The sequence below is a fragment of the Hyperolius riggenbachi genome, chromosome 4 (genome assembly GCF_040937935.1).
Source record: "Hyperolius riggenbachi isolate aHypRig1 chromosome 4, aHypRig1.pri, whole genome shotgun sequence".
NCBI classification, from domain to species: Eukaryota; Metazoa; Chordata; class Amphibia; order Anura; family Hyperoliidae; genus Hyperolius; species Hyperolius riggenbachi.
The window spans coordinates 362,151,957-362,178,338 of record NC_090649.1 but is presented as its reverse complement, the minus strand read 5'-3'; the positions used below and the strand labels follow the sequence as shown (position 1 = coordinate 362,178,338).

The 26,382-nt window shown below is 42.3% G+C and overlaps 1 protein-coding gene across 5 annotated transcripts in view; it reads left to right on the top strand.

Moving 5' to 3' along the window:
* The window catches only part of VIT (vitrin), a 437,052-nt gene that overhangs the window by 285,433 nt on the left and 125,237 nt on the right, over nucleotides 1-26,382 (top strand). For all 5 annotated transcript variants that reach the window (XM_068231965.1, XM_068231964.1, XM_068231966.1 and 2 more), the window contains 7 exons: nucleotides 3,475-3,528; nucleotides 7,548-7,616; nucleotides 7,703-7,771; nucleotides 14,940-15,008; nucleotides 15,237-15,305; nucleotides 18,272-18,343; nucleotides 18,428-18,496. In XM_068231965.1, the coding sequence (XP_068088066.1) occupies nucleotides 3,475-3,528; nucleotides 7,548-7,616; nucleotides 7,703-7,771; nucleotides 14,940-15,008; nucleotides 15,237-15,305; nucleotides 18,272-18,343; nucleotides 18,428-18,496 (471 nt within the window). The remainder of the gene's footprint in view (nucleotides 1-3,474; nucleotides 3,529-7,547; nucleotides 7,617-7,702; nucleotides 7,772-14,939; nucleotides 15,009-15,236; nucleotides 15,306-18,271; nucleotides 18,344-18,427; nucleotides 18,497-26,382) is intronic.

The window sequence follows — 26,382 nt, the reverse complement described above, 5'->3', positions numbered from 1 at the left end:
TATACTGGGGACACCTATAGACCTGGCAGCCTATGCTGGGTGTACCTATTTTGGGGGAACTGCTGTCAGATTATCTGCATTTTTGTGGAACCGCTGTTATGTATTTTGGGGAACAGCTGCCAGATTATCTGTATGTTAGGGGAACGGCTGCTGCCAGATTATGTGTATTTTGGGGAACAGATGCCAGATTATGTGTATGTTAGGGGAACGACTGCTGTCAGATTACGCGTATTTTGGGGAACTGCTGCCAGATTGTGTATGTTTGGGGGACCACTGCTGCCAGATTATATGTATTTTGGGTGTTACGTGTATTTTGGGTAATCCGCTGCCAGGTTTCATGTATTTTGGGGAACTGCTTCCAAATGATGTGTATGTTGGGGGAACTGCTGCTGCCACATTGTCTATTTTGGGGGAACCACTGCCATATTATCTGTATTTTGGAGGCACTTCTACCAGATTATGTGTCTTTTTGGTGAAATGCTGTCAGATTACATCTATTTTGGGGGGATACACTACGGCAGAGCTCAAACTTCCCCGGCAGACTTTTTACATCACTGCTAAGGTCATGTATATTTGGCCGCACCCATGACCACGCCCACATTATGCTTGACCACGTCCATTGTTTGGCGCACCGCGCTACGCGCGGCGCAGGGGTTTTCCAGGTGAGTCCACTCACTTCTTTTCTCAGGACTAGACCCCTGGTTTTAGTGATGCCTACCTTCACATGCTAGATAGGAATGAACTCACCCAGTATGTGCTCACTAAACTCTTCAGCAAAATAAACATTGAAAACTAGGCATATCTAGTTCATCTAGGTTAATCCTCAATATAGTATGCCTGTTAACACTTAAATCAAACTGGAACTAAAAATGAACTGATGAGATAAACCTTTGTATCTATCATCCTACTCTTGAATAGGACTTTTCTAGAATCCCCCGGTTTTATTTTGTGGGTCGTAATAACGTGTAAACTATGCAATACATTATGTGCAATGCATTACGCTCTACTTACACGCATAATTCTGCTTAAAGGACAACTGAAGTGATATGGTTATGGAGGCTGCTATATTTATTTCCTTTTATGCAATTTCAGTTCCCTGGCTGTCCTGCTGATCCTCTGCCTCTAATACTTAGCCATAAACCCTGAACAAGCATGCAGCAGATGAGGTGCTTCTGACATTGTTGTCAGATCTGACAAGATTAGCTGCATGCTTGTTTCTTGTGTGATTCAGACACTACTGCAGCCAAATACACCATGTTCCAAATTATTATGCAAATTATATTTATATATATGATTTTCCTACATAGTGGATGTAAGTGGAAGTCAGTGTCATCTTTTAGTCATCAACCATTAGAGCATAATTCAAATGTTACTGAACAAACCTCCTCGTGATAATGGGATTTATTCAAAAATAAAAAAATCTTAGCATGCACTGTTCCAAATTATTACGCACAACAAAGTTTTAAAACTTCTTTTAGGGTGTAAAGATTTTAAAATGGTCATTTGTTGAATTTGCAGCATTAAGAGGTCATATTTACTATAATCAAAAGCTATTTAAATCAGAAAACATATTCAGATTCAGCTCTGGTATGCAAAGGAAATAAACATGGCAGCCTCCATATACGTCTCACTTCAGTTTTCCTTTAACACAGTTTAGTGCATACACCCCTATGTCACATGTCAGTTCAGGTACACTTCAAAGTAAGAATTCCTTAGGTGCCTTTTGGTAGCAAACCTTTGCCGTCCAAAGTAGATTGTGCACGATACACTAGTTGTAATATCTATGCACCCATAAAATGTGTAAGTTAAAAATGCATTCATGCACTTAACCTTCTGAGTGTTGTGCCGCTCAGGAGGTTTTTCCAGTTAGAGTGCACCTGGAGATTCTAAAAGCTTTCTTGCCCCCACAAGCTTTAGCTAGCACTAGGCTAGCTAGCATAAGCAGCCAACACCCTCTGATCGCCGCTGCTCCCCTGATAATACTTTAACCCCTCCCCCCCCCCCCCCCCCCCCTGGCTCCAGCGATCGGCGCAGCCTTCCCGGACAGCTCCGGTCTTCAATATGGGGAGGATCACACATGACGTCATGATGTCGCCGACGTCATGACGTCATGCGCAGACCCGATCCATCCACCCCATAGAGAGACCGGAGCTGTGTGGAAAGGCTGCACCGATCGCTGGAGCCAGGAGGGGTAATGTATTAATGTACTAAGTGGCTGGATTGGGGGATCGGCGGCATTCTGAGGATGCCGGGCACTTGGACTAGCTAGCCTAGTGCTAGCTACAGCTTGTGGGGCCATGACATCTTTTAAAATCTTTGTGGGGGACTTGTAATTGAAGGAAGCGGTATGCCCGACACAGTGTCGGGCATACCGCTAAGGAGGTTAAGCATACCTACCAAGATTAAAAAACTAAAGCAAAGTAAAAGTAAAGTTAAGGGTAAGGTTGCCTTTTACACAACCTAAAAAGGAAACCCGAGGTCAGAGACATCACGAGGCTGAAATATAATTATTTCCTTTTATAATATACCAGTTGCCTGGCAGTCCTGTTGATCTTTCTGGTCTGATCTTTCTGGTCAGTATTGCCTGAATCACACACCTGAAAAACGCATGCAGCTAATCTTGTCGGATTTTTGTCAGAAACATCTGATATGGTTGCTTGTTCAGGGTCTATGGCTACACGTATTAGAGGCAGTGGATGAGCAGAACAGCCAGGTAATGTGCATGTTTAAAAGGAAATAAATATGTCAGCCTCTTCAAATGTCTCTCCACTCTGGTTCCCTTTAAGGGCTGCTTTGTCAGAGATCCATTCCCCAAAACTCAGTTGGTTTCATTGGCCGGCATTGATGGGGAACCAAACAGTTTCTCCAGATCCCCACATCACATGATTGCATCAGTCCAAAGGACACAGTGACATCTCAGTACATGGAAGTGTACACAGTTTGGAGTATCTTTCAGGGACCAGGGAGAGGGATTTTTCACAAATAGTGTCACACAAGGTTAGCTTAGCTGCAGTGGTGTAGCTAAGGAACTGTGGGCCCCCCAATGCAAGTTTTATATCCCCCCCCCCCCCCCCCAAGCACTCTATACATAACAATTTATACGGCACACCAAAATCTGCCAATGGCTACCACAGTGTCAGAAGTGCAAGAAGGGTATGGAAAGTGATTACCACTATTCAAAGTATCTGTAGAAGTGATTATTATGAGCATAGGACCAATAGTGAGCTAATACTTGTGGGAGGGCCCCTTGGGGCCCCTCTGGCCCAAGGGCCCCGATGTGGTCGCAACCTCTGCATCCCCTATTGTTACGCCCCTGGTTTCATATTCTATAACTTTGTTCAACCCCACTTTAATTGCATCAGTTTGCTACAAGAGAGCACTTTCACTGTCAGGAATTTGCTTCAAAAGTCTGTTGAAAATACTGCAAAAACTTCCACCATCAACATAGTTATTTCTGATGTGTCCTTTTGACAGGTGCCAGTAGAATTCAGCAGATTTTAGCTGAAAAGGCAGTTCAAGCAAATCCAAGTAAGTAATACAGTGCATGTGAGTGTGAAATGTTTATGTAGTATTATATTACATTGAGAAACAGGAAAGCAAATACTGTAAAATGATTATTAAGGCACCACACTTGTTTTTCTTTTTTTCTTTCTAATAAATGTATTTTGAAGGATTTTACACTAGTGCTTTACAGAATGTTGCCAGAATTTCTGCCAGGCATACTTAATATATTTTTCTAGCTGGTAGGAATAATTACAGCCAGAAATTATAGCCATGATCCGAGTTTGTGTGCAGAGCAGACTATGAGAAACATAAGAAGATATGTGGATCCTGCATCCTGCTCATAAGTAAAAATATGTTCATTAAAGAAATAAAAAGGAGTAATTCCATTTAAAAGTTACAAGAACTAGTTAAAGTACAGTTTTGCCTGATAGTTTGTGAGACCTTGAATCTTCAATATTTCTAAAAAATATTGGTTTTCATCAAAATCGTAAAATTAGACATTGAGATGCCAATAAAAAAATAATCAAAATCATAACACTTATTGTGGAACATGTTCCCAAGTTACGTATTTATGTATGGAAAAAATTTCAGTAGCTTGTGTACCCCCTTGAGCAGTGATAACTGCAACTAAAGGTGTCCAGTAAGTGCTGATCAGTCATGCATGCACATTGGCCTAGAGGAATTTTAGCCCATTCCTCCTTATGTAACAGAAGGGATGATGGTTGGCACAAGTTTATTATGGTGCAATGGAGCGTTTGCCTTTAACCAAACCTTACACTTCTAAACCAAAAAAGTTCTATTTTTGGCTTATTCGCCAACAGAATATTTTTCCAATAGCATTTTTGTTTATCCAGGTGATCCTTATACATAGACAACAATGTTCTTTTTGGAGAACAGTCTGGCGGTGGACAGATCCTGAAACTCCAAGAACCAAAAAAAGACACAAAAGGAACAAAATCAGGAGCAAATAATGTAGAATGTTACTTTAAAGGAGGAATGCGGTTGAACAAAAATTACTCACACTTTTCTGTTTGCAATAGAAGTGCAACCTCCAATAGGGCCTACGGAGCAATAATCACCACCACTCGGGCTTGTGAGGGCCTCAGTGGTCACACTCCTCATGATTAGGTAGGACCGCTGGCAGGGGAACTAAGCTAAAATCACAACGTCTAAACTTAGGTTATAAAACAGTAATACTGGTGGGTGGAGACACCCCCAAATAAAAAAAAGTTAATAAGGAGAGGTAGTCTCTCCTGTAGACAAAATAGCCAATATGTCTTCATAAAATTTGTTGCACAGAAAAGGTTCCATCACAGGTGAATTCATGTGAGGGAAAATCACAAAATGACTTTTTCAACATTGCTTTGATATTACCCAGGGCCAGGAGATGGCTGCACATAAAAGTAGAAAATGTTTTAAAAATTACTGTCTGGGTTTATTGGATCCTGCTCAGGGCAACTTTAGAAAATTAGCCCCAGCACTGTACAAAGTCAACGACTTACTGTATATACTCATGTATAAGCCATCCCATAAATAGGCCAACTTTTGTCCCTGAAAAACCTATTAATCTGTGACCCACCGATATCTCCCCCTTGTATGTGGGACAGAGTGTCACACCCTATATGTGGTTCAGAATGTGGTACATGTAATGCAGAGTTATCCATGCTTGCGGAGTGTATATATGCGGTTGTGCAGTGTATGTATGTTCAGTACAGTGTATGTGATGCAGAGTGCTGTGAAATATAGCTGCCTCTGCTGATTGGCCATCTTCCTGTCTCCCTTGCAGCTCTGTACTTGTTACAGATCCAGGCTTCAGTGTCTTCTGGTCTCTGGGCAGCCATCTTCTCATCTCCCTTGCAGCTTTGTACTCATCACTGACATAGTTACATAGTTATTTGGGTTGAAAAAAGACATACGTCCATCGAGTTCAACCAGAGAACAAATTACAACACCAGCCTGCTCCCTCACATATCCCTGTTGATCCAGAGGAAGACGAAAAACCCTTACAAGGCATGGTCCAATTAGCCCCAAAAGGGAAAAAATCCCTTCCCGACTCCAGATGGCAATCAGATAAAATCCCTGGATTAACATCACTGGGCATTACCTAATAATTGTAGCCATGGATGTCTTTCAATCCAAGGAAAGCATCTAAACCCCCTTTAAATGTACGTATAGAATTTGCCATAACTACTTCCTGTGGCAATGCATTCCACATCTTAATCAATCTTACTGTAAAGAACCCTTTCCTAAATAAATGGCTAAAAGTTGTTCTTCCATGTGCAGATCATGTCCTCTAGTCCTTTGAGAAGGCGTAGGCACAAAAAGCTCATCCGCCAAGCTTTTATATAGCCCTCTGATGTATTTATACATGTTAATTAGATCCCCTTTAAGGCATTTTTTCTCTAGACTAAATAAACCCAGTTTATCTAACCTTTCTTGGTAAGTGAGACCTTCCGCCTCACGTATCAATTTTGTTGCTCGTCTCTGCACCTGCTCTAAAACTGAAATATCTTTCCTGTAATGTGGTGCCCAGAACTGAATTCCATATTCCAGATGTGGCCTTGCTAGAGAGTTAAACAGGGGCAATATTATGGTAGCATCTCGAGTTTTGATTTTCCTTTTAATGCATCCCAAAATGTTATTAGCTTTAGCTGCAGCGGCTTGGCATTGAATATAATTATTGAACTTGTTGTCGATGAGTACTCCTAAGTCCTTCTCCAAGTTTGATGTCCCCAACTGTATCCCATTTATTTTATATGGTGCTAGTAGACCATTGGTATGACCGAAATGCATGACTTTACGTTTTTCAACATTGAATTTACTGCCATGTATGTGCCCATATAGCCATCCTATCCAGACCCTGTTGCAATATGTCACTATCTTCCTGAGAGTTGATGATTCTGCACAATTTTGTATCATCTGCAAAAATAGCAACGTTGCTTTCTACTGCATCTACTAGGTCTTAATAAATAAATTGAAGAGCACTGGACCCAGTACAGACCCCTGCGGGACCCCACTGCTAAATTTTGAGTATGATCCATTGACCACAACTCTTTGTTTTTAGTCCATTAGCCAGTTCCCTATCAATGCACACAGACTCTTCCCCAGTCCTTGCATCCTCAACTTTTTCACCAGACTTTTGTGGGGAACAGTGTCAAAGGCCTTAGCAAAGTCCAAGTATATCACATCTACAGCATTCCCAATATCCACATTAGCGTTCACTACCTCATAAAAGCATGTTAGTCAAACAGGACCTGTCTTTAGTAAACCCATGCTGATGCTGAGAAATAAGATTATTTTCTACTATGAAGTCATGTATAATATCTCTTAGTAACCCCTCAAATAGTTTGCATACAACTGATGTTAAGCTTACAGGTCTATAATTTCCTAGATCTGATTTTTTGCCCTTCTTAAATAATGGGAAAACGTGGGCTGTATGCCAATCCACTGGGACTCTGCCAGTTGAAAGAGAATCACAAAAGATAAGATAAGGGGGGGGGGGGGGGGGGAATCTAGTGATGGCGTACGGAACTGCAAGGGAAACAGGAAGTTACATAGTTACATAGTTATTTTGGTTGAAAAAAGACATACGTCCATCGAGTTCAACCAGTATAAAGTACAACACCAGCCTGCTCCCTCACATATCCCTCCCCGGTATGAGAAGAAAGTGAAACCTGGACATCTAGCAAGGAGGGTTGTATGGGAGATGCTGCCAGGAACGAGGAGTGATAACTTTCCCCACACTCCCCTCACATATAAGCTGACCCCCCCCCCCCCCCCCCCCACACACACACACACACACACACACACACTTTTGGGACACTTTTTTTGTCCCAAAAATTCAGCTCGTATGCAAGTATTGAACGGTACACAGTGATACTGAATCTGAAAGAAAGAAGAAGTTCCACTTTAATGAGAAAATAGGTATTACTTAGGTACAGTCCCTCACTTCCGTCTTGAAACTACTTGAACCTCAATGTTTATTTAACCCTTGTATTAAGATAAGTATGGCAAATGTTCATAGTTCTGTCATCTGTATTAAGGTGTCCAAAGACGCGAATGGCCAACTGCTAGCCGAGCCAATGTTCCAGTTGTACAACGTAGGCCAGTAGGTATGATCATTATAAGTTACAACTGACACAATTTTTTAGTGACTACATTTGCATGTTCTGGATTAATAACAATTATTCAATATTAGTACCAGAAAGAAGCTATGCAGCACCGAATACTGGACATGGCTGGTCATCAGATACACGTGACACACAAGGTAATTTATTTATTTATTTATTTATTTATTTGTGTTCAGTCAGTAAACAGCATAATCCATTATAATATATATTTTAATACTTTTTTTGCTTATAATGTACTGTATGCTTAAAGTGTGAAACAAATGTTATATACAGGTAGTCCCCGGTTAACAAATGAGATAGGGACTGTAGGTTCGTTCTTAACCTGAATCTATTCTCAAGTCGAAACATTATGCCATCTCTGTCCCCTGTACCTCTTTCTGTGCCCCCTGTGCCTCCAGTGTCCCTCTCTGTGTCACATCTGCCCTCTGTGCCTGCTTATACAAGTTAAAAAAAAACATTTTTTCTTTAATTTTTTTAAAATAAATTTGCTCAAAAACTACAAGTCCAATTTGAAAAAAAATGTTTTTGACTTGTTCCCATGGAAACACAGAATCCATGCCGTCGGCAGGTCGTTCGTAAGTCGGGCGTTCGTAAGTCGGGAACTACCTGTATTTGAGTTTTTCTAGGTTTAGGCTTTATAATTTTTCAATCTGTCTGCTGGCTCTCTGAGGCTGGTTTACTCAGTCAAGTCTACAGGAAAGGGCAGCACGAGTTATGCATCCGGAACCGGGAAAAAAGGGCGCAGGCAGCTAGTGGACAAAAAGGGCGCCGCCATTCACTCTCATAATAAATAACGTTTAATGGGCGCCGAGCAGGAAAAAATCGTGCCGGACATAAATAACGTTTACAAACGGCGCCTGGAGATTTTTAATGATTTATAAGTGTGCTTGTGGTGATTTACGTTTATAAAATGCACCCGTGCCGAATAACGTTTATAAAAATACTAAACATATTTATCTTATTTAACTAATTAAAACATTATTTAAAGTTTTATCCCTTACTGTTTGTAAAACATTATTATTCACAAAATAAAGCGATCAGTACGTCACGTAAATTGCAATATATTTTTTGCAGCCACAATTAGTAAAACATTATTATCCACATAATAAAAGGGGGTCTTAGGTTTAGGCACCACCAGGGGGGGGGGGGTCTTAGGTTTAGGCACCACCAGGGCATCCATCTGAAAATGGCGCAAGGAGAAAAATGGCGCACCGTTCTGCCGATAAATGTAGCATAAAACGCTATTTACCGTTTTAATGTAAATACATTAAACCGGTAAATTTCGTTTTATGCTACAATGATTGCAGAGCGGTGCGCTATGAAAAACCATGCAGGGGGGCTGGGGTGGGTTGTACAGGCAGCGGGGGGGGGCTGGGGGAGAGAGGCAGCGGGACACTAGCGGGCATAGGCAGCGGATGTATGCAGAGGCATACGTTACCTTGTCCTGGGCCGGCGATCGCTCCTTCCCTCCGCTCCTTCCATTCGTTTGCTGTATTCCTGCAGCCGGCCAATCACCATGCGGAGACTGAAGCCACATGGTGATTGGCCGGCTGCAGGACTACAGTAAACAAATGGAAGAAGGGAAGGAGCGGAGGGAAGGAGCGATCGGCGGCCCAGAACAAGGTAACGTATGCCTCTGCACATCCTCCCCCGATGCCTATGCCCTCCAGCGCCCCGCTGCCTCTCTCCTTCCCCGACCCCCGCTGCATTTTTGACCACTTATAACGCTATTTAGCGTTATAAGTGTAAGGCACACTGCCTGCGCCATTTTTTAACACTTATAACGCTAAATAGCGTTATATAATGTAAGTCTATTGGGCGCCCTTTTTATCCCCCTGGCGCTGTGCGCCATTTTTAACTGACACCCCACCAGGGGGGTCTTAGGTTTAGGCACCAACAGGGGGGTCTTAGGTTTAGGCACCACCAGGGGGGTCTTAGGTTTAGGCACCACCAGGGGGGTCTTAGGTTTAGGCACCAACAGGGGGGTCTTAGGGTTAGGCACCACCAGGGGGGTCTTAGGGTTAGGCACCACCAGGGGGGTCTTAGGGTTGGGCACCACCAGGGGGCTCTTAGGTTTAGGCACCACCAGGGGGGTCTTAGGGTTAGGCACCACCAGGGGGGTCTTAGGGTTAGGTACCACCAGGGGGGTCTTAGGTTAGGCACCACCAGGGGGGTCTTAGGTTTAGGCACCACCAGGGGGGTCTTAGGTTTAGGCACCACCAGGGGGGTCTTAGGTTTAGGCACCACCAGGGGGGTCTAGGGGTTAGGGATAGGTACAGGGAGGGTTCTGTGTAAGACTAGGCTTAGGTATAGTTTTAGTACAATTTTAGTAATACTTACTAATGTTTTACAACACTTATTACGAACGTAGTTATATTCATATCATCGTTATAAAGAATATTTTCAGATTTTATTATAAGAACAAACCATAAATGAAGGTTATTCACAATAATATACAATAATAACAATTAAACATATATTATTGTTTTTTTAATAAACGTAATTATAAGTTTAACTTTGGAAACAGGGAAGATTAACGTTTTCACAATTGCCGATTTCATAAACATTATTTAATGATTTATAATTTTGTAAAACTTTATTTGTAAACGAAATATAGCACACTATTTTTAAAACGCTATTAATGATTAATTATTAATTAGCGTTTACACCCCGCGCCCTTTTTTGTCCGGGCGCCCTTTTTCTATGTACGCTATGCATCCATCTACAGTAACCAATCAGAAATAATTTCATTAACTAGCTGAAACCTGTTTGGTTGCTCTGAATAACTGCTTAATTGTTATTCCAGTGTTCAGTTTATCCTGGTATTGATAATTCAACCCTATCAACCCTTGCAATGCACAATAGTAATCTTTTTCTATGTTTTTATAGCACATCAGAGAATGAAACTTTACTTTTAACTGGTTGATATGGATATATTTTAATGTTATGATTGTATGCAATTTAAACAGTCACAAATGAATCTGAGACAGTTGTTCATGTGCTCTAAACACAATTAATTTTCAGATGATTTGAGTCAACTAGACCTGGAGATTTCAGGCTTTCCCATTCGAGAATTTGATTTTTAAATGTAAAAACAACCACAATTATTCCCCCTTTCTTGATCACTTTGGACCAAAGTCTTTTAAATTCTTTCTTTTGCTGAAACAGACCATCTTTAAAGTGATACTTAAGTCAAAGCTAAAAAATGAGATTTACTCACCTGGGGCTTCCCTCAGCCCCCAGCAGCCGATCGGTGCCCTCGCAGCTCCGCTCCGATGTCCCAGGACCCGCCGGCGAGCACTTCCGGTTTGGCCGTCACCGGCCGACAGGCATGGGAACGCGAGTGATTGTTCGCATTCCCAGCCTGTATATCGCCCCCTATGCTGCTATTGCGGCCAGGAAGATAGACAGGTAGATGGCCCGAACGGTTCCCGGTGAACGGTTCCCGGCAAACTTCAGTGGTTCGCGGTCGCGAGCAAACGCAAACTTTTCTGGAAGTTCGATTCGCCCCCATAGTGCATCATTAGGGTCAACTTTCACCCTCTACATCACAGTCAGCAGGCACATTGTAGCCAATCAGGCTACTGTCAGAATCCGCTCTGCTTTCCTTGATTCTCTGGACAGTTTGTTGGTTTCCTATGCAGGTTGCATAGTTCAGTCCAGGGAAAAGAGGCCTTTCTGTCAGTTTGCAAGATTCGGGAGGCTTGCTGCTGTAGTGACTGATTTACATCTACTTATCTTGCAATCTGCTTGTCTGTTTCCTTTGAAGGTTTTCAGTATAAATGTCACTTCCTCCCAGCATTCCTTGCTCGTCATAGTTTCTGTTTAGTGAGACTAACCTTAGAGCCTCAGCCTCTTGGTATCTGGTTGCTAAAAATATTTTAGCGTAGTTAATTCTTGGGGAGTGCATTTTGCACTCCTACTAGTGCAGTCAGTTTTGTGTGTATTATTTGTATTGCCTAGTTTTGTCTTGTATTGTCCTGGCCTTGCGTTTACACTATCTCCTGCGGTGGCTGATAGTGAATCGTTCAGTCCTGTTCCTAGATCGCATTCGCCCTAGCTCTAGAGGTGGTGGATCTTACTTGTCTGTGTCTTGGAGTATAACCTTGGCAGCGGTTGCTACTGGTTACTCCTTCTGTCTGTTTTGTCTGGAACGAACACTCGCTGTTGTCTGGTGTTAGGCAACCGATTAGCAAGCGTTCCCGCTACCTGTTTGTCTTTGTTTTCTGTGTTCACCTGTTACCCAGGGTTTGTACGTTTTGTCACTGTTACGCTTAACATGCGGTGACCGTGCTATTAACGCGCTTGTCACTGTTGCGCATAATGTGCGGTGACCGCGTTTAGTTAGTTCATTTGTTATTTCCCTTGGTGTTCAGATTGTAGTTATTTGCTGTGTCTTCCTTTACTCAATTCATGCTCTGTCTTTGCTCAGTCTTGTGTTTCTTATAGCAATCGCATCTCTTGCGATTGACTTTCTTACTCTGGTCTGTTCTGTTGTGATATGTCTACCGTCGCGGGGTGGTGACTAGATTGGTAGACATTCATATAGTCTGTCTCTATTCTTGCTCCCTTTTGAGTTGCTACCTTGTTTATATTGCCCAGTACTGTTTCAAGTCGTGCAATTTCAATCTGGCATCTGTGGCTGTACAGAGGACTTGTTCCTCTGTACGCCACAGCTCCACCTGCTGGTTGGAATTCCTCTCTACAAATATATCATCATATACTGGGTACTCTGCTTCTGTGATTGAGGGGATTCCCATCTGGTTCAGCGCACTTGGTGTGCGCTGACGGTGGAAATCGACCCCAGATCATTACAGCTACACTCCATCCTGGATTTCCACCCCCCCCCCCCCCTTATAAAAGGCAGGCAGCGTCAGGCTTTTCACTCACTCGTTTGCCTGCAGTAATTAGAGAAGGAAGAGCTGCTGTGCAGAGACCTATAGGGAAAGCTTAGTTAGGCTCTTGTAGGCTTCTTAGCTTGCTCCTTGCTGATTCTTATTGCTAAAAAAGCACCCCTCAAAAGCTCTTTTGAGAGCTGATCTTGTTCTTGTGGTCTGTGTGTGTGTGTGTGTGTGTGTGTGTGTGTGTGTGTGTGTGTGTGTGTGTGCCCCACAGACACTTGTGTTGCATAGACAGCCTTGGTAATTTCTACTGTGCATGCCACTGCCAGGCCCAGCACATTTAGTGACTACCTGTGTGTGTGACAGGTGCACATTGTAATACCCATCACTGCATATACCTACCTGTTGTGTTCAGTGCACCCACCTACCTATGTGAGTGCACGCAGTGTGATATACCACTCCGTGCATACCTATTAATTGCACCTGTGTGACTGCACATCTTGGGGGGGCACACCCAAGATAATAAGGTTGTTGCTTCATTGTGAACAGACCAAATTTGATCAGCTGGACATTAACTGTTGTTCTATCATTGAGCGACCACAGCCCGGCGACCATATGGGCTTGAAAACCGCCACAGCCTGCACTCTCGCCATGGTGCGCACCAGTCCAGCACGGCCGTCACTACACAAACAGCTGTTTGCAGTGCGTTACACAGTCAGTTTGGGGTGTCAGTGGGAAGCAGTACTCTAATTACACTCCCTGATTGATGTATACACATGCAAGATGTTTTAAAGCACTTTAGGCCTGCAATTTAGCATGCAATGTGATTTCTGCCCTTAAAACGCTGTTTTGGGTCAAATCCAGATTTTTACCCGGGACTTTTGGCGTCTATCCCACTCATCCATGCAAAAACTCAGATGTTAGACCCCTTGAAACATCTTTTCCATCACTTTTGTGGCCAGCATAAGTGTTTCTAGTTTTCAAAGTTCACCTCCCCATTGAAGTCTATTACGGTTCGCGAAAGTTTGCACGAACCAAACTTTTTGTGGAAGTTTGCGAACTGGAAATCGGAGGTTCGGGCCATCTCTAGTGACAGGCTGTAGTTGATTTTAATTCAGAACTGTTTCACGTTAGAGTGATGGTTCTACCTGCAAATCAAGGGCACATCCATGGGGGCAACATGTGCGCCAACCTGTGCCTGCCTCCATTTGGGATCCTGAATGTTAGGAGGTTCATAGGCATGTGATGCTTGGGGCATAGGTTGCCCTCTGAACAAGGTATATTGATGATGTGCTCCTTGTCTGGTGGGGGAGCAGAGCCAATCTGGATCAATTTCTAGTCAATTTGAATAATAACATTCGGAAAAGTAAACTGATTCATACAGAAAGTCCATATGAGCTCTCTTTCCTTGACTTGACCGTCACAAAGTGGGGAGAGATGTTACAGATGATTACATATAGGACACCCACCCACCCACATATGGGTAGTGAAAAGGGGCATCCACTAAGGGTAGCTAGTCAGGGTGAAATGCATGCAACTGTAGTGAGGGTCAAGCTTTGAGCAGAGAGCAGGAAGAGTTGTGTGGTAGGTTCAAAGTTAGGGGTTATTCGCCACATCTCCTGCAAGAAAGTTAAGGATGGCTGAAAGTGGTGGAAAGAGTTGATTTGCTTACCACTAAGGTATGTAAGAACAGAGAGCCAGGGTTGTGAGAGGATACTTTCCCATTATAGCACCCACTGGGCACTGGCTCTCTTCTACTCTGCACTAGCCTTGCTGTAGTGAGAAATTCATTGATTGAATTTCTCACTACAGCGTGTCAAATCTGCCTGCATGGACGAACCCGCTCTGCTGTCAGCACAGCATAGATTGTTTATTTATGTCCAGCAAGGCATAGATTGTTTATGTCCAGCAATGCTAGTGCAGAGAGGCATTCCTGTTACTGCCTACACTGAATAGATGCTGAATAGATAAACTCGTCACCCCTGCACTGTCCTAGCACCATGCAAGATCTGATAAGTTGACAGATGTTGTTTTTTTCTTTTACTATCATTATCTGCAATTACCAAGTCTCTCCTAACTCCTGAAGGGCTTAAAAAAAACATACATTTGATAGTGTTCCTTTAATAAAGTCCATTTTTAAATTTGAATTGAGCACTGATGTAATTTTGTGGATACCTTCTGATAAAGCATTTATGGTTTCACGATGTTCACAGGGGTAGTGCCACCTTGATATATTTTTGATGAACCTATAATACTTAACTGGTCAAGATAATAGTTCAGTTAACATTAGTTGATGGCTTCAATGATTATCTCATTGATTGTTTCATGTGTGTGGCCACTGGCCAGTCCTGTTTTTTTTATAAATCTTCTGCTCCAAGCTGGTTAAAACATGGATAAGTGAAATGTAGCCACTGCTACTGTGATATTAAAGTTGAATGTATTCTTTTTCAATACTCTATTTTAGGTCTACAACGAAAAGAGTGGCAGCCTTCAAGCAGAGTTCAAGTTCCAACTGTGCAACGTAGACCAACAGGTAAAATAGTAAGAATTATATTGCAGTTCCACTTTTGTTGGGGGGGGGGGGGGGTCAGTTCAGCTAAAGGATTTATATTAAACATCTTATTGCAAAAAAAAAAAAAGTATACAATATCACTGTATGGTTACAGTAATATTTTAAGAAAAGTAGAGTTGTCTTTGAAAGGTATGTAAACTATTTTATTACAAAGTATGTGATTAATTAAATGCGATTTATATTTCATAGGGCCTGAGACTAGCTATAATGCTCCTCCTGCTGTTCCTAACTGGTCTTCAGAAACGTATGACGTTGATGGTAAAGTTTTATATTATTAATAAATGTCTATAGACTCACTATAGGGAAATAGAGACATTCAAATGGTGACATAAGTTCTGTAAAAAAAGAGGTGTGACACACCATAGGTGTGACACACCTTAAAACAGGAGGGGACAGAGGCTGCACTAAGCAATTATAAGGAGTGCAATAAAAATTGTAAAAAAGAAATTAGGCAGGCAAAGATTGAAGCTGAAAAACAAATCGCTAAGGATATCAAATCTAACCCAAAAAAGTTTTACAAGTACATTAACTCTAAAAAAAGAAAGGTTGACTGTATAGGACTCCTAAAGGATGAGGATGGGAACTCAATGGTGGATGACCAAGGTAAGGCAGAGTTATTAAATGCTTTCTTTGCTTCTGTCTTCACAAAAGAAACAGCACTGTTGCAAACTACAGAGGCGGAAGAGTCTCAATCTTCTAACTGTAATATTAAATACTTAACGCAGGAAGAAGTGAAGGCAAGACTAAATAAATTAAAAATAGACAAGGCACCTGGCCCGGATGGCATGCATCCTCGGGTCCTAAGGGAATTAAGTTCAGTTATAGATAAACCCCTTTATCTTATCTTTTGTGACTCTCTTGCAACTGGCAGAGTCCCAGTGGATTGGCGTACAGCCCACGTTTTCCCATTATTTAAGAAGGGCAAAAAATCTGATCCAGGAAATTATAGACCTGTAAGTTTAACATCAGTTGTATGCAAACTATTTGAGGGGTTACTAAGAGATACTATACATGACTTCATAGTAGAAAATAATCTTATTTCTCAGCATCAACATGGGTTTACTAAAGACAGGTCCTGTTTGACTAACCTGCTCAGCTTTTATGAGGTAGTGAATGCTAATATGGATATTGGGAATGCTGTAGATGTGATATGCTTGGACTTTGCAAAGGCCTTCGACACTGTTCCCCACAAAAGTCTGGTGCAAAAGTTGAGGATGCAAGGACTGGGGAAGAGTCTGTGTTCATGGATAGGGAACTGGCTAATGGACAGAAAGCAAAGAGTTGTGGTCAATGGATCATACTCAAAATGGGAGACTGTTAGCAGTGGGGTCCCACAGGGGTCTGTTCTGGGTCCAGTGCTCTTCAATTTATTTATTAATGACCTAGTAGATGCAGTAGTGAGCAATGTTGCTATTTTTGCAGATGATACAAAATTGTGCAGAATCATTAACTCTCAGGAAGATAGTGTCATATTGCAACAGGATCTGGATAGGCTGGCTATATGGGCACATACATGGCAGATGAAATTCAATGTTGACAAATGTAAGGTCATGCATTTTGGACGTACTAATGGTCTAGCACCATACAAAATAAATGGGATACAGTTGGGGACATCAAACTTGGAGAAGGACTTAGGAGTACTCATTGACAACAAGTTAAATAATCGTACTCAATGCCAAGCAGCTGCAGCTAAAGCTAACAAAATTTTGGGATGCATTAAAAGGGAAATAAAAACTCGAGATGCTAGCATAATATTGCCCCTGTTTAACTCTCTAGTAAGGCCACATCTGGAATATGGAATTCAGTTCTGGGCACCACATTACAAAAAAGATATTGCAGTTTTAGAGCAGGTGCAGAGACGAGCAACAAAATTGATGCGTGGGATGGAAGGTCTCACTTATCGAGAAAGGTTAGATAAACTGGGTTTATTTAGTCTAGAGAAAAGACGCCTTAGAGGGGATCTAATTAACATGTATAAATACATCAGAGGGCAATATAATACCTTGGCGGATGAGCTTTTTGTCCCTAGGCCTTCTCAAAGGACTAGAGGACATGATCTGCGCATGGAGGAAAAACGTTTTAGCCATTTATTTAGGAAAGGGTTCTTTACAGTAAGAGTGATTAAGATGTGGAATGCATTGCCACAGGAAGTCGTTATGGCAAACTCTATACCTGCATTTAAAGGGGGCTTAGATGCTTTCCTTGAGTTGAAAGACATCCATGGCTACAATTACTAGGTAATGCCTAATGATGTTGATCCAGGGATTTTATCTGATTGCCATCTGGAGTCGGGAAGGAATTTTTCCCTTTAGGGGCTAATTGGACCATGCCTTGTAAGGGTTTTTTCGCCTTCCTCTGGATCAACAGGGATATGTGAGGGAGCAGGCTGGTGTTGTACTTTATACTGGTTGAACTCGATGGACGTATGTCTTTTTTCAACCAAAATAACTATGTAACTATGTAACCATGGAAGTGGGAAGTCAAGAGTACAAAAGCCAGCCTATCACCAAAACGGAATAATTTTCAAAAGATGCAAAATTATGGTGAAATGCAAGTCAATGTAGGACATGAAACTAAATTGATTTTTAGTGGATTTTTAGGAGTCAAAGGGGCCAGAACATGTCCTGAGAGTTAAGCTTGCTCCAGAAATTATTTTGTAAAGTCTTGCACTAAAAGAGGCCATCAGTGGATAACAAGGTATATTATTATTATTTAAAAGATATACATCGCCAACATCTTCTGCAGCGCTTTACAGAATATATATAGTCTTGTCACTAACTGTCCCTTGGAGGAGCTCACAATCTAATGACCACCATAGTCATATCTATGTCTATTTATGTATTGTGTAGTGTATGTATCATAGTTTAGGGCCAATTTATCTATATGTTTTTGGGATGTGGGAGGTGTCTCTTCATTATTGTGTGCTGGGTGATGTGACCAAGGAATAAAATGCTAAAAAGTGAAAAAGCTTTACAACAAATATTTTTTCTAACAACAAGAGGTAAACCTCTCCAAATAGAAAAATATCCTAACAGGCCTTGGTCCTAGAAAACATATCATTGCACTATGACCAGTATCCTCAGGTTAAAATGGAAGAGTTTTTAAAACAACTAGCCAATGGGTGCAAACCTATTACATGTTTTGCAGTGACTGATTTAACTAATGTTATTTCATTTAATGCGTCTTGGCGTTCTCTTTCAATAAATCATGTCCTGGTGTTTTAGCATCACAGAGAAAAGACTGGCAAAATCCTGGTTACCGATCAAATACTCCAACGATACAACGTAGACCAACAGGTATAACCGATAGAGCTTTGCTGTTAATAATTGTTTCTCTAGCATAATATCTCAGCACTAACTCACTTATAAATGTATTTGTAGCTCCAGAAAGCAGCAACGTAGCTCCCCCTTCAGCACCATTTTGGCCTGCAGAAACACATGATACTCAAGGTAAAGACTTTCTGGTTCAGTATTGGATTAATAGATTAATATTTTATTGATTTTAGAAAAAATACTAGCTGAAATAATACACATATTGTAAAATGCTAATTATTGTCGTTCATTTTTGCTTTTTGCCAGGAATTATTAATTTAGTAAATAATTTAGATGTTGAAGGCTAATTGCACACGAGAGAGCTTGCCACAGGACAATCTCACTGCATCATTTCGTATAAATTACACACTGTTTGTATAGCTCCCTCCCCCCCTCCCCCACTCAGCAATTTGCTCTCTGCTGGACAGGGAGTACAGAAACTGGTTTTATGACAATCGTTGCATGCGTGCCACGTTGCTACCGCAATAATCTAAATAGATTGCTGTGGTGCCATTCACTCCAATGCCATGGCATGTCAAGTGGTAACGTTATTATTGCTTGGCAATGCACTGCAGAGTCTGCATCACCTCTGCGTCATCCAAAGCACTTCCATTACATCGCATCACACAACGGGTCTCATGTAGACTAATGGCCACTGCGAGGTGCAAGTGGCATGGAGAGTACTGCAATGTGATGCAACACCCTTTAGGAAATTGGCTCTCTCAACATCCTTGCGGGCTCCTCCGGATGTCTTTTCCTTAAGTTGCTGCCAGTTCCACAGTACTGTGTATGCACATCCCAGCCGCATGCATGAGTTTTGCGTCTGTACAGTGCAGAATGCTCTTGATGACAAGAGTATGATGGAGGCGTGCGCTACTAGGATGTGTACATAGAGTACTGCACAACTGAGCCGACTGGAGGTAGAGACCGGGCCAGGCAGCGGACGATCAGAGCAGTCAAGGGGGATAGCGAGGGAGCGCGAACAGCCGAAAGGGCAGTATTCTCCAGTATACTCCAGGTTAGTATAAATGCTTTAGTTAATGTCATCTCAGGCACGCTTTATCTAGTTAGGAAAAACTTCAGTCTTTTGGTCAGATAATTAAAGCTAATTATATGTTTTCATTGTTGTTATTTTATTCTCCTCCACCAAGGTTCAAATCCCAGTTCAAGCAACAACATAAAACAGTAAGGAGTCTTTGGGCAAGGCTCGACAAAGCTACTGGTCACTGTGGAGCTCCCCCTAAGTAGCTGCAGCTCTAAAACACTGAGTGTGCCAGTAGAATAGCACAATATGGCCTCGATTCACAAAGCAGTGCTAACTTAGTTAGCACGTCTAAAAGTTTTGGGCGTGCTAACTACAGTGCTAAGTAGTTAGCACGTCCAAAGCTTTTAGTTAGCGCGCGCAAAGTTTAGCGCTGCACGGTGCGTGTGATGTGGCACACCGGATGCGTCTAAAACGTTGCATTAGGTGTGCCTATGACGTCGCACCGGGTGCGCCAGAATCATTGCATGATGCCACGTTTCGGGCACACCCGGTGTGACGTTACAGGCGCACCCAATGAGACGTTTTAGATGCATCCGGTGCGCCGATTTGTGTGCACTGCGCGGCGCTAAGCTTTGTTACCTAAGGGTCTGAACTTTTTAAGTATGCATGTCAAAGGAGTATATTAATATAATTTTTTTAAATTATGGGCTTGTTAATAGTGATGGATGCAAATTGAAAAAATGCACCTTTATTTCCAAATAAAATATCGGCGCCATACATTGTGATAGGGACATAATTTAAATGGCGTAATTAGCGGGACAAATGGGCAAATCAAATACATGGGTTTTAATTATGGTAGCATATATTCATTTCAAACTATAATGGCCAAAAACTAAGAGATAATGATTTTTTTCCATTTCTTTCTTAAGATTCCTGTTAAAATGGATTTAGAATAAATTAATTTTTAGCAAAATGTATCACTCAAAGAAAGCCTAATTGGTGGTGGAAAAAACAAGATATAGATCAATTCATTGTGATAAGTAGTGATAAAGTTATTGGCAAATGAATGGGAGGTGAAAGTTGCTCAAATGCAAAAAATAAACAACCCTGTGGGCTTAAGTGGTTAAAGAGTAACTGTTAGGCATTAAATACAAAATTAATTTTCTAGTGCATACTGTTACAATAGTCAAGAAGATGCTAGCCAGGCAAATCCAAACTTTAAAATCAATCCTTCTCTCCCCATGACCCCAGGCTCTAAGATGGTACGCAGACTAACACAGACGCAAAAGAGAAGCGACATGCTATGCTGTATCAACCTGATTGGCTGAAGTCTCTGTCACTCACCTCTCTGGGCTGTGATTGGCTGCCTGCTCTCTCCTTCACTCTCTATGTTTCAGCCGTGTTAGTACGCAGGGAGGGGGGCCAGATGCTGTCTCCTGTCACTGTCCTCGGCTCCTCTCTTTCAGAGGCATGTGGGCTCCATCTCTGCTGCATCTGCTGCCCGCCGCCCGCAGAATTCTCCCTCTTCCCCATGCTGAATATCGGGGAAGGATAAAGGAGCTGCACACAGACTCCCTGAATAATGGTTCCAGGTGCTGCAGTTCCCTTCTATACTCTCTGCACTACCTCCGGTGGTAGTGCAGAGAACATATGGGAACAGTGCTGGTCGTAATGGAGAAAGCTACGCTTACGGATCATTACGCGTAATTTTACGCTATTACGCATTACGAAATTACGCTTACGGCATAGACATTCAATTTCGGAACATGTCTGTAATTACGCATAGCACTTACGCATTTACGCGTAAGTATACCGTAATTCAGGTTATTACGTTATAGGCTTATGCGTAAAATCCTACTAGCAATTAATGCGTAAGGTCATGCTGCCAAGCGGAAAAGTTGACGCATGGATCAATGTTAGGTAGCCGCCGACTTTAAGGGTTAATAGCAAAGCCCCCTTAAGTGCTAAGAGCCTCAAATTTGGAGAATATATTAAGGAGATCCGAAGGAATAAGAGGAAAAAATTTTTTTTCAAAAAGACCTTATAGTTTTTGAGAAAATCGATGTTAAAGTTTCAAAGGAAAAATATATACATTTAAAAACCCGCCAACTTTAACGGTTAATAGCAAAGCCTGCTTAAGATTTAGGAACACCAAATTCCCAAGGTATATTAAGGGGATCAGTGGGAATAAGAGGAAAAAATTTTTTTTCAAAAAGACCTTATAGTTTTTGAGAAAATCGATTTTTAAGTTTCAAGGGCGAAAATGTCTTTTAAATGCGGAAAATGTCAGTTTTTTTTGCACAGGTAACAATAGTGTTTTATTTTCATAGATTACCCCAAGTGGGAAGAGTTTTATTTACTTCGTTCTGAGTGTGGAAAATATAAAAAAAAACCGACGTGGGGTCCCCCCTCCCAGACCTCTTTAACCCCTTGTCCCCCATGCAGACTGGGATAGCCAGAATGCGGAGCACCGGCCGCGTGGGGCTCCGCACCCTGACTATACCAGCCCGCATGGTCCATGGATTGGGGGGTCTCGGAAGGGGAGGGGCAGCCAAGCTTTCCCCTCCCCCTCCGAGCCCTTGTCCAATCCAAGGACAAGGGGCTCTTCTCCACCTCCGATGGGCGGTGGAGGTGGAGGCCGCGATTTCCTGGGGAGGGGTTCATAGAAAAAGTATTTTAACAGACCAATGGGGTTCCTTCAAATCAGAAGGAACCCCATTGGTCTGCTATGGACCAATGGGGCTCCTTGGAGCCCAAATACAAAGATGCTTTCGAGAGCTCTGAGCTAATATAGCTCAGAGCTCTGTCGGGTGAAGGGACGCTAAGTCCCTGCCGGCTCCGCTGCCCTCCCCGCCTCTCCCACATGTCACCTATATACATGCTGGCACCCATGGGTGCCAGCATGTATATGGGTGACAGGTGTGGGCGGAGTGGACGGCGGGAGCCGGCGGGGACTTAGCGTGTATGCGGCTGCCGGCGGGTGAGCGGCGAGTGACGTCGGGTGCGGTGGTGTTACAAAGTAACAAAGTTGTTACATTGTAATAACTTTGTTACATTGTAACTGATTAGTATATTTCCGAGGATATTGCGTGGGAACTGGCTTTTAAAGGGACAGGTAAGTATTAATGGTTAATTAAGAATATTAAAGGACTTTTTTCGTGGTTATGTTTTTTGTTCAATTAAAATACTTTTTCTATGTTTTTGTGTGTTTATTTACTTTTAACTCTTAAAGGAAATGGGTAAGGGGTACAAGTACCTCTATACTCATTTCTCCTGGGAGGGGGGTGGGCATCTGGGGGACCCCTTTTTAAAGGGGACTCCCAGATGCCACCAAGAACCCCTCCCCAGGAAATCGCGGCCTCCACCTCCACCGCCCATCGGAGGTGGAGAAGAGCCCCTTGTCCTTGGATTGGACAAGGGCTCGGAGGGGGAGGGGAAAGCTTGGCTGCCCCTCCCCTTCCGAGACCCCCCAATCCATGGACCATGCGGGCTGGTATAGTCAGGGTGCGGAGCCCCACGCGGCCGGTGCTCCGCATTCTGGCTATCCCAGTCTGCATGGGGGACAAGGGGTTAAAGAGGTCTGGGAGGGGGGACCCCACGTCGTTTTTTTTTTATATTTCCCACACTCAGAACGAAGTAAGTAAAACTCTTCCCACTTGGGGTAATCTATGAAAATAAAACACTATTGTTACCTGTGCAAAAAAAACTGACATTTTCCGCATTTAAAAGACATTTTCGCCCTTGAAACTTAAAAATCGATTTTCTCAAAAACTATAAGGTCTTTTTGAAAAAAAAATTTTTCCTCTTATTCCCACTGATCCCCTTAATATACCCTGTGAATTTGGTGTTCCTAAATTTTAGGCAGGCTTTGCTATTAACCGTTAAAGTCGGCGGGTTTTTAAATGTATATATTTTTCCTTTGAAACTTTAACATCGATTTTCTCAAAAACTATAAGGTCTTTTTGAAAAAAAAAAATTCCTCTTATTCCTTCTGATCTCCTTAATATATTCTCCAAATTTGAGGCTCTTAGCACTTAAGGGGGCTTTGCTATTAACCCTTAAAGTCGACGGCTTTTTTATATTATACGGGAGCATAATATTACGCGATTACGGCAGACTGTGTAATTTCAATGGGAGTTTACTGTCTTACGCGTAATTTGTTACGCGTAAAACGTAACCCCACGGTCTACGCATAATTAATTACGCGTAATACCGTAACCTTACACGTAACGCTTGCGGTGCATTTGTAGTGAATTACGATGCGTAATTACGCTAATGCGTAATTTCGGCCCAGCACTGTATGGGAATACCAGCACTTGGATACATTATTAGGTGAGTCTGTGCCTGCTGCCTTTATCCTCCCCGCTGTGCTCTGAATCAGTGCGGGCCAGGAGGGGGATGCGGAGGGGGGGATTCTTAAACCTGGAGGGCACAAGATGGAGGGCACAAAATAATATAAATTGAATATTAAAAGGAACCAAAACATGGACAGTGCATTACATCTGATATGTAAGTAGAGCAAGCATTTATCTACTTACATATGTATATTTTGTGGAGGGCATATGATGGCTAACAGTTGTTCTTTAAAGGGAACTTAAATTGAGAAGGATATACATTGTTCCTTTTAAAATAATACCAGTCGCCTGACACTCATGCTGATCTTGTGTCTCTAATACTTTTAGCCACAGCCCCTCAACATGCATGCAGTTCAGGTGCTCTGACTGAAGTCAGACTGAATTAGCTGCATGCTTGTTTCAGCCACTACTGCAGCCAAATAGATCAGCAGGACTTCTAATCAACTGGTATTGTTTAAAAGGAAACATCCATATCCCTCTCAGTTAAGGTTCCCTTTAAACAAAAAACATTTATTGGTTACAGCTGATACAACTCCTAAAATAAATCGGCGCTGTTTCTACTTCCTGATTCATGGAAGCAGACATGTTGTTAACAGCCTGTGCTTTCAAATGAGCTTGCCTGCAATCTCTGCCATTGCAGTCATGTAACACAGGGGAAATATCAAATTACAAGTTGTGATTAGACACAAATGAGGGGAAATTAAACAGGCTTAACTCTCTAAATACACACAGGGTACATTTCTCTATGTTTTCCTTCTGTCCTGTGCAAGAGTTCAGGTCCACTTTAAAGAGAACCCGAGGTGGGGTTCTGACAATGCTATCTACACACAGAGGCTGGGTCTGCCTATACAGCCCAGCCTCTGTTGCTATCCAGATCCCCCCTAAGTTCCCCCTGCGCTCTGCTATCCCCCATAAATCACAGCCGCGCTGTGCGGGCTGTGTTTACATCTGTAATGTCAGTCTACTGCTCCCTCCGCCTCCTGCAATCAGCGGGGAGGGAAGGGATGCGGGCGAGGACCGGAGCTATGCAGGAGGCTGAGGGAGCAGCAGACTACCACTATAGAGGTAAACACAGCCCGCTGCAACACGCTGCGTGTCAACAGCGTGGCTGTGATTTATGGGGGATAGCAGAGCACAGGGGGGGCTTAGGGGGGGATTGGGATAGCAACAGTATAGGCAGACCCAGCCTCTGTGTGCAGCTAGCATTGTCAGAACCCCACCTCGGGTTCTCTTTAAGCAAGAAAAATTAACAAAACAAAAACCCAATAACGAAGTGTTATTAATGTTTAGTACATGATTTACCCATTTCAGCCATGCGGACGTGAGCTTCATGTCCACAGCAGCAGGTGCTAGAGCCGCAGGGACGCGCTAGTCACGTCTCTGCAGTTTGGGGGGTCTGCAAACGATCCTGCGGGCAGATGCCCGAGATCACGCTGCTGCTGCTAGCGGGGGGGATTGGCTGCAGGGGACAAAAGTCCCCTGTGCCAATCCGAGCATGTCCGCCGACAATAAACACTGTTTTTGTTCAAAAATATTATTATTCTGTAAATGGAATCTCCCGCCGTCATTTCCGCCGGTTTCCGCCACCTGATCGTTAAATTTATGAATGGAAACAATGTTTCCATTCATAATCTCCCTGACGCCGCTGTGATCGGAGGCTTCCGATGGAAGCCTACGTCACTTCCACTTGTTACAATGTAACAATACATTGTATCCTATGTAGCGTAATTGTACGCTACATAGAATTTTGCTCAGCGGGGACATCTTGTGGCCAAATAGTAAAATACACCTACTGACTAACTATAGGGGAAAAAAACAATATCTATGTCAAGAGGGCATCTTATTATTAAATAATGGGCTCAAAATTAGTGATGGATGTAAAACTGAAAAAATGCACCTTTATTTCTAAATAAAATATTGTCACCATACATTATACTAGGGATATAATTTTAACGTTGCAATAACCGGGACAAATGGGCAAATAAAATGTGTGGATTTGAATTATGGTAGCATGTATTATTTTTAAACTATAATGGCCAAAAAATGAGAAATAATGTTTTTTTTTTTTGTATTATTCCTGTCAAAATGCATTTAGAGTAAAATAATTTTTAACATAATGTACCACCCAAAGAAAGCCTAATTGGTGGTGGAAAAAAACAAGGTATAGATCATTTATTTGTGATAAGTAGTGATAAAGTTATTGGGGAATGAAAGGGAGGAGCGCTGAAAGGGGAAAATTCCTCTCGTCCATGAGATGAAAAATACCCGCGGGCTGAAATGGTTAATAAGGCTGAAGAGAACAGGAAAACATCGATCTCAAGTAAACTAAACAAAACTGACATCAGTTTATTAAAAGCTCTCTACTAATTTTGGTGGCAACAATTTTCAGCTTTTACCTAAGTCATATCAGAGCATAATGAGGATAACTAAAATATCAGTTAAAAAGCAGCTGTATGATTTCAGTAATGTGTACACCCCCACAGTGAGACATTCATGTAATTAATGCAGGCTAGTTTTACAAGGCCTTTTAGGTTTTCCAATGTTGTCTTGGTTATTCTGCACTGGCAGGGATCGGCTGATGCCGGACAAGTGTGCTTTCTGGTTGCCTGCGACTCAATGTTCAAAATAGGCCTAGCTAAAACATTTCTATACCCCACTCTATATACATATCATGAACTCTGTAT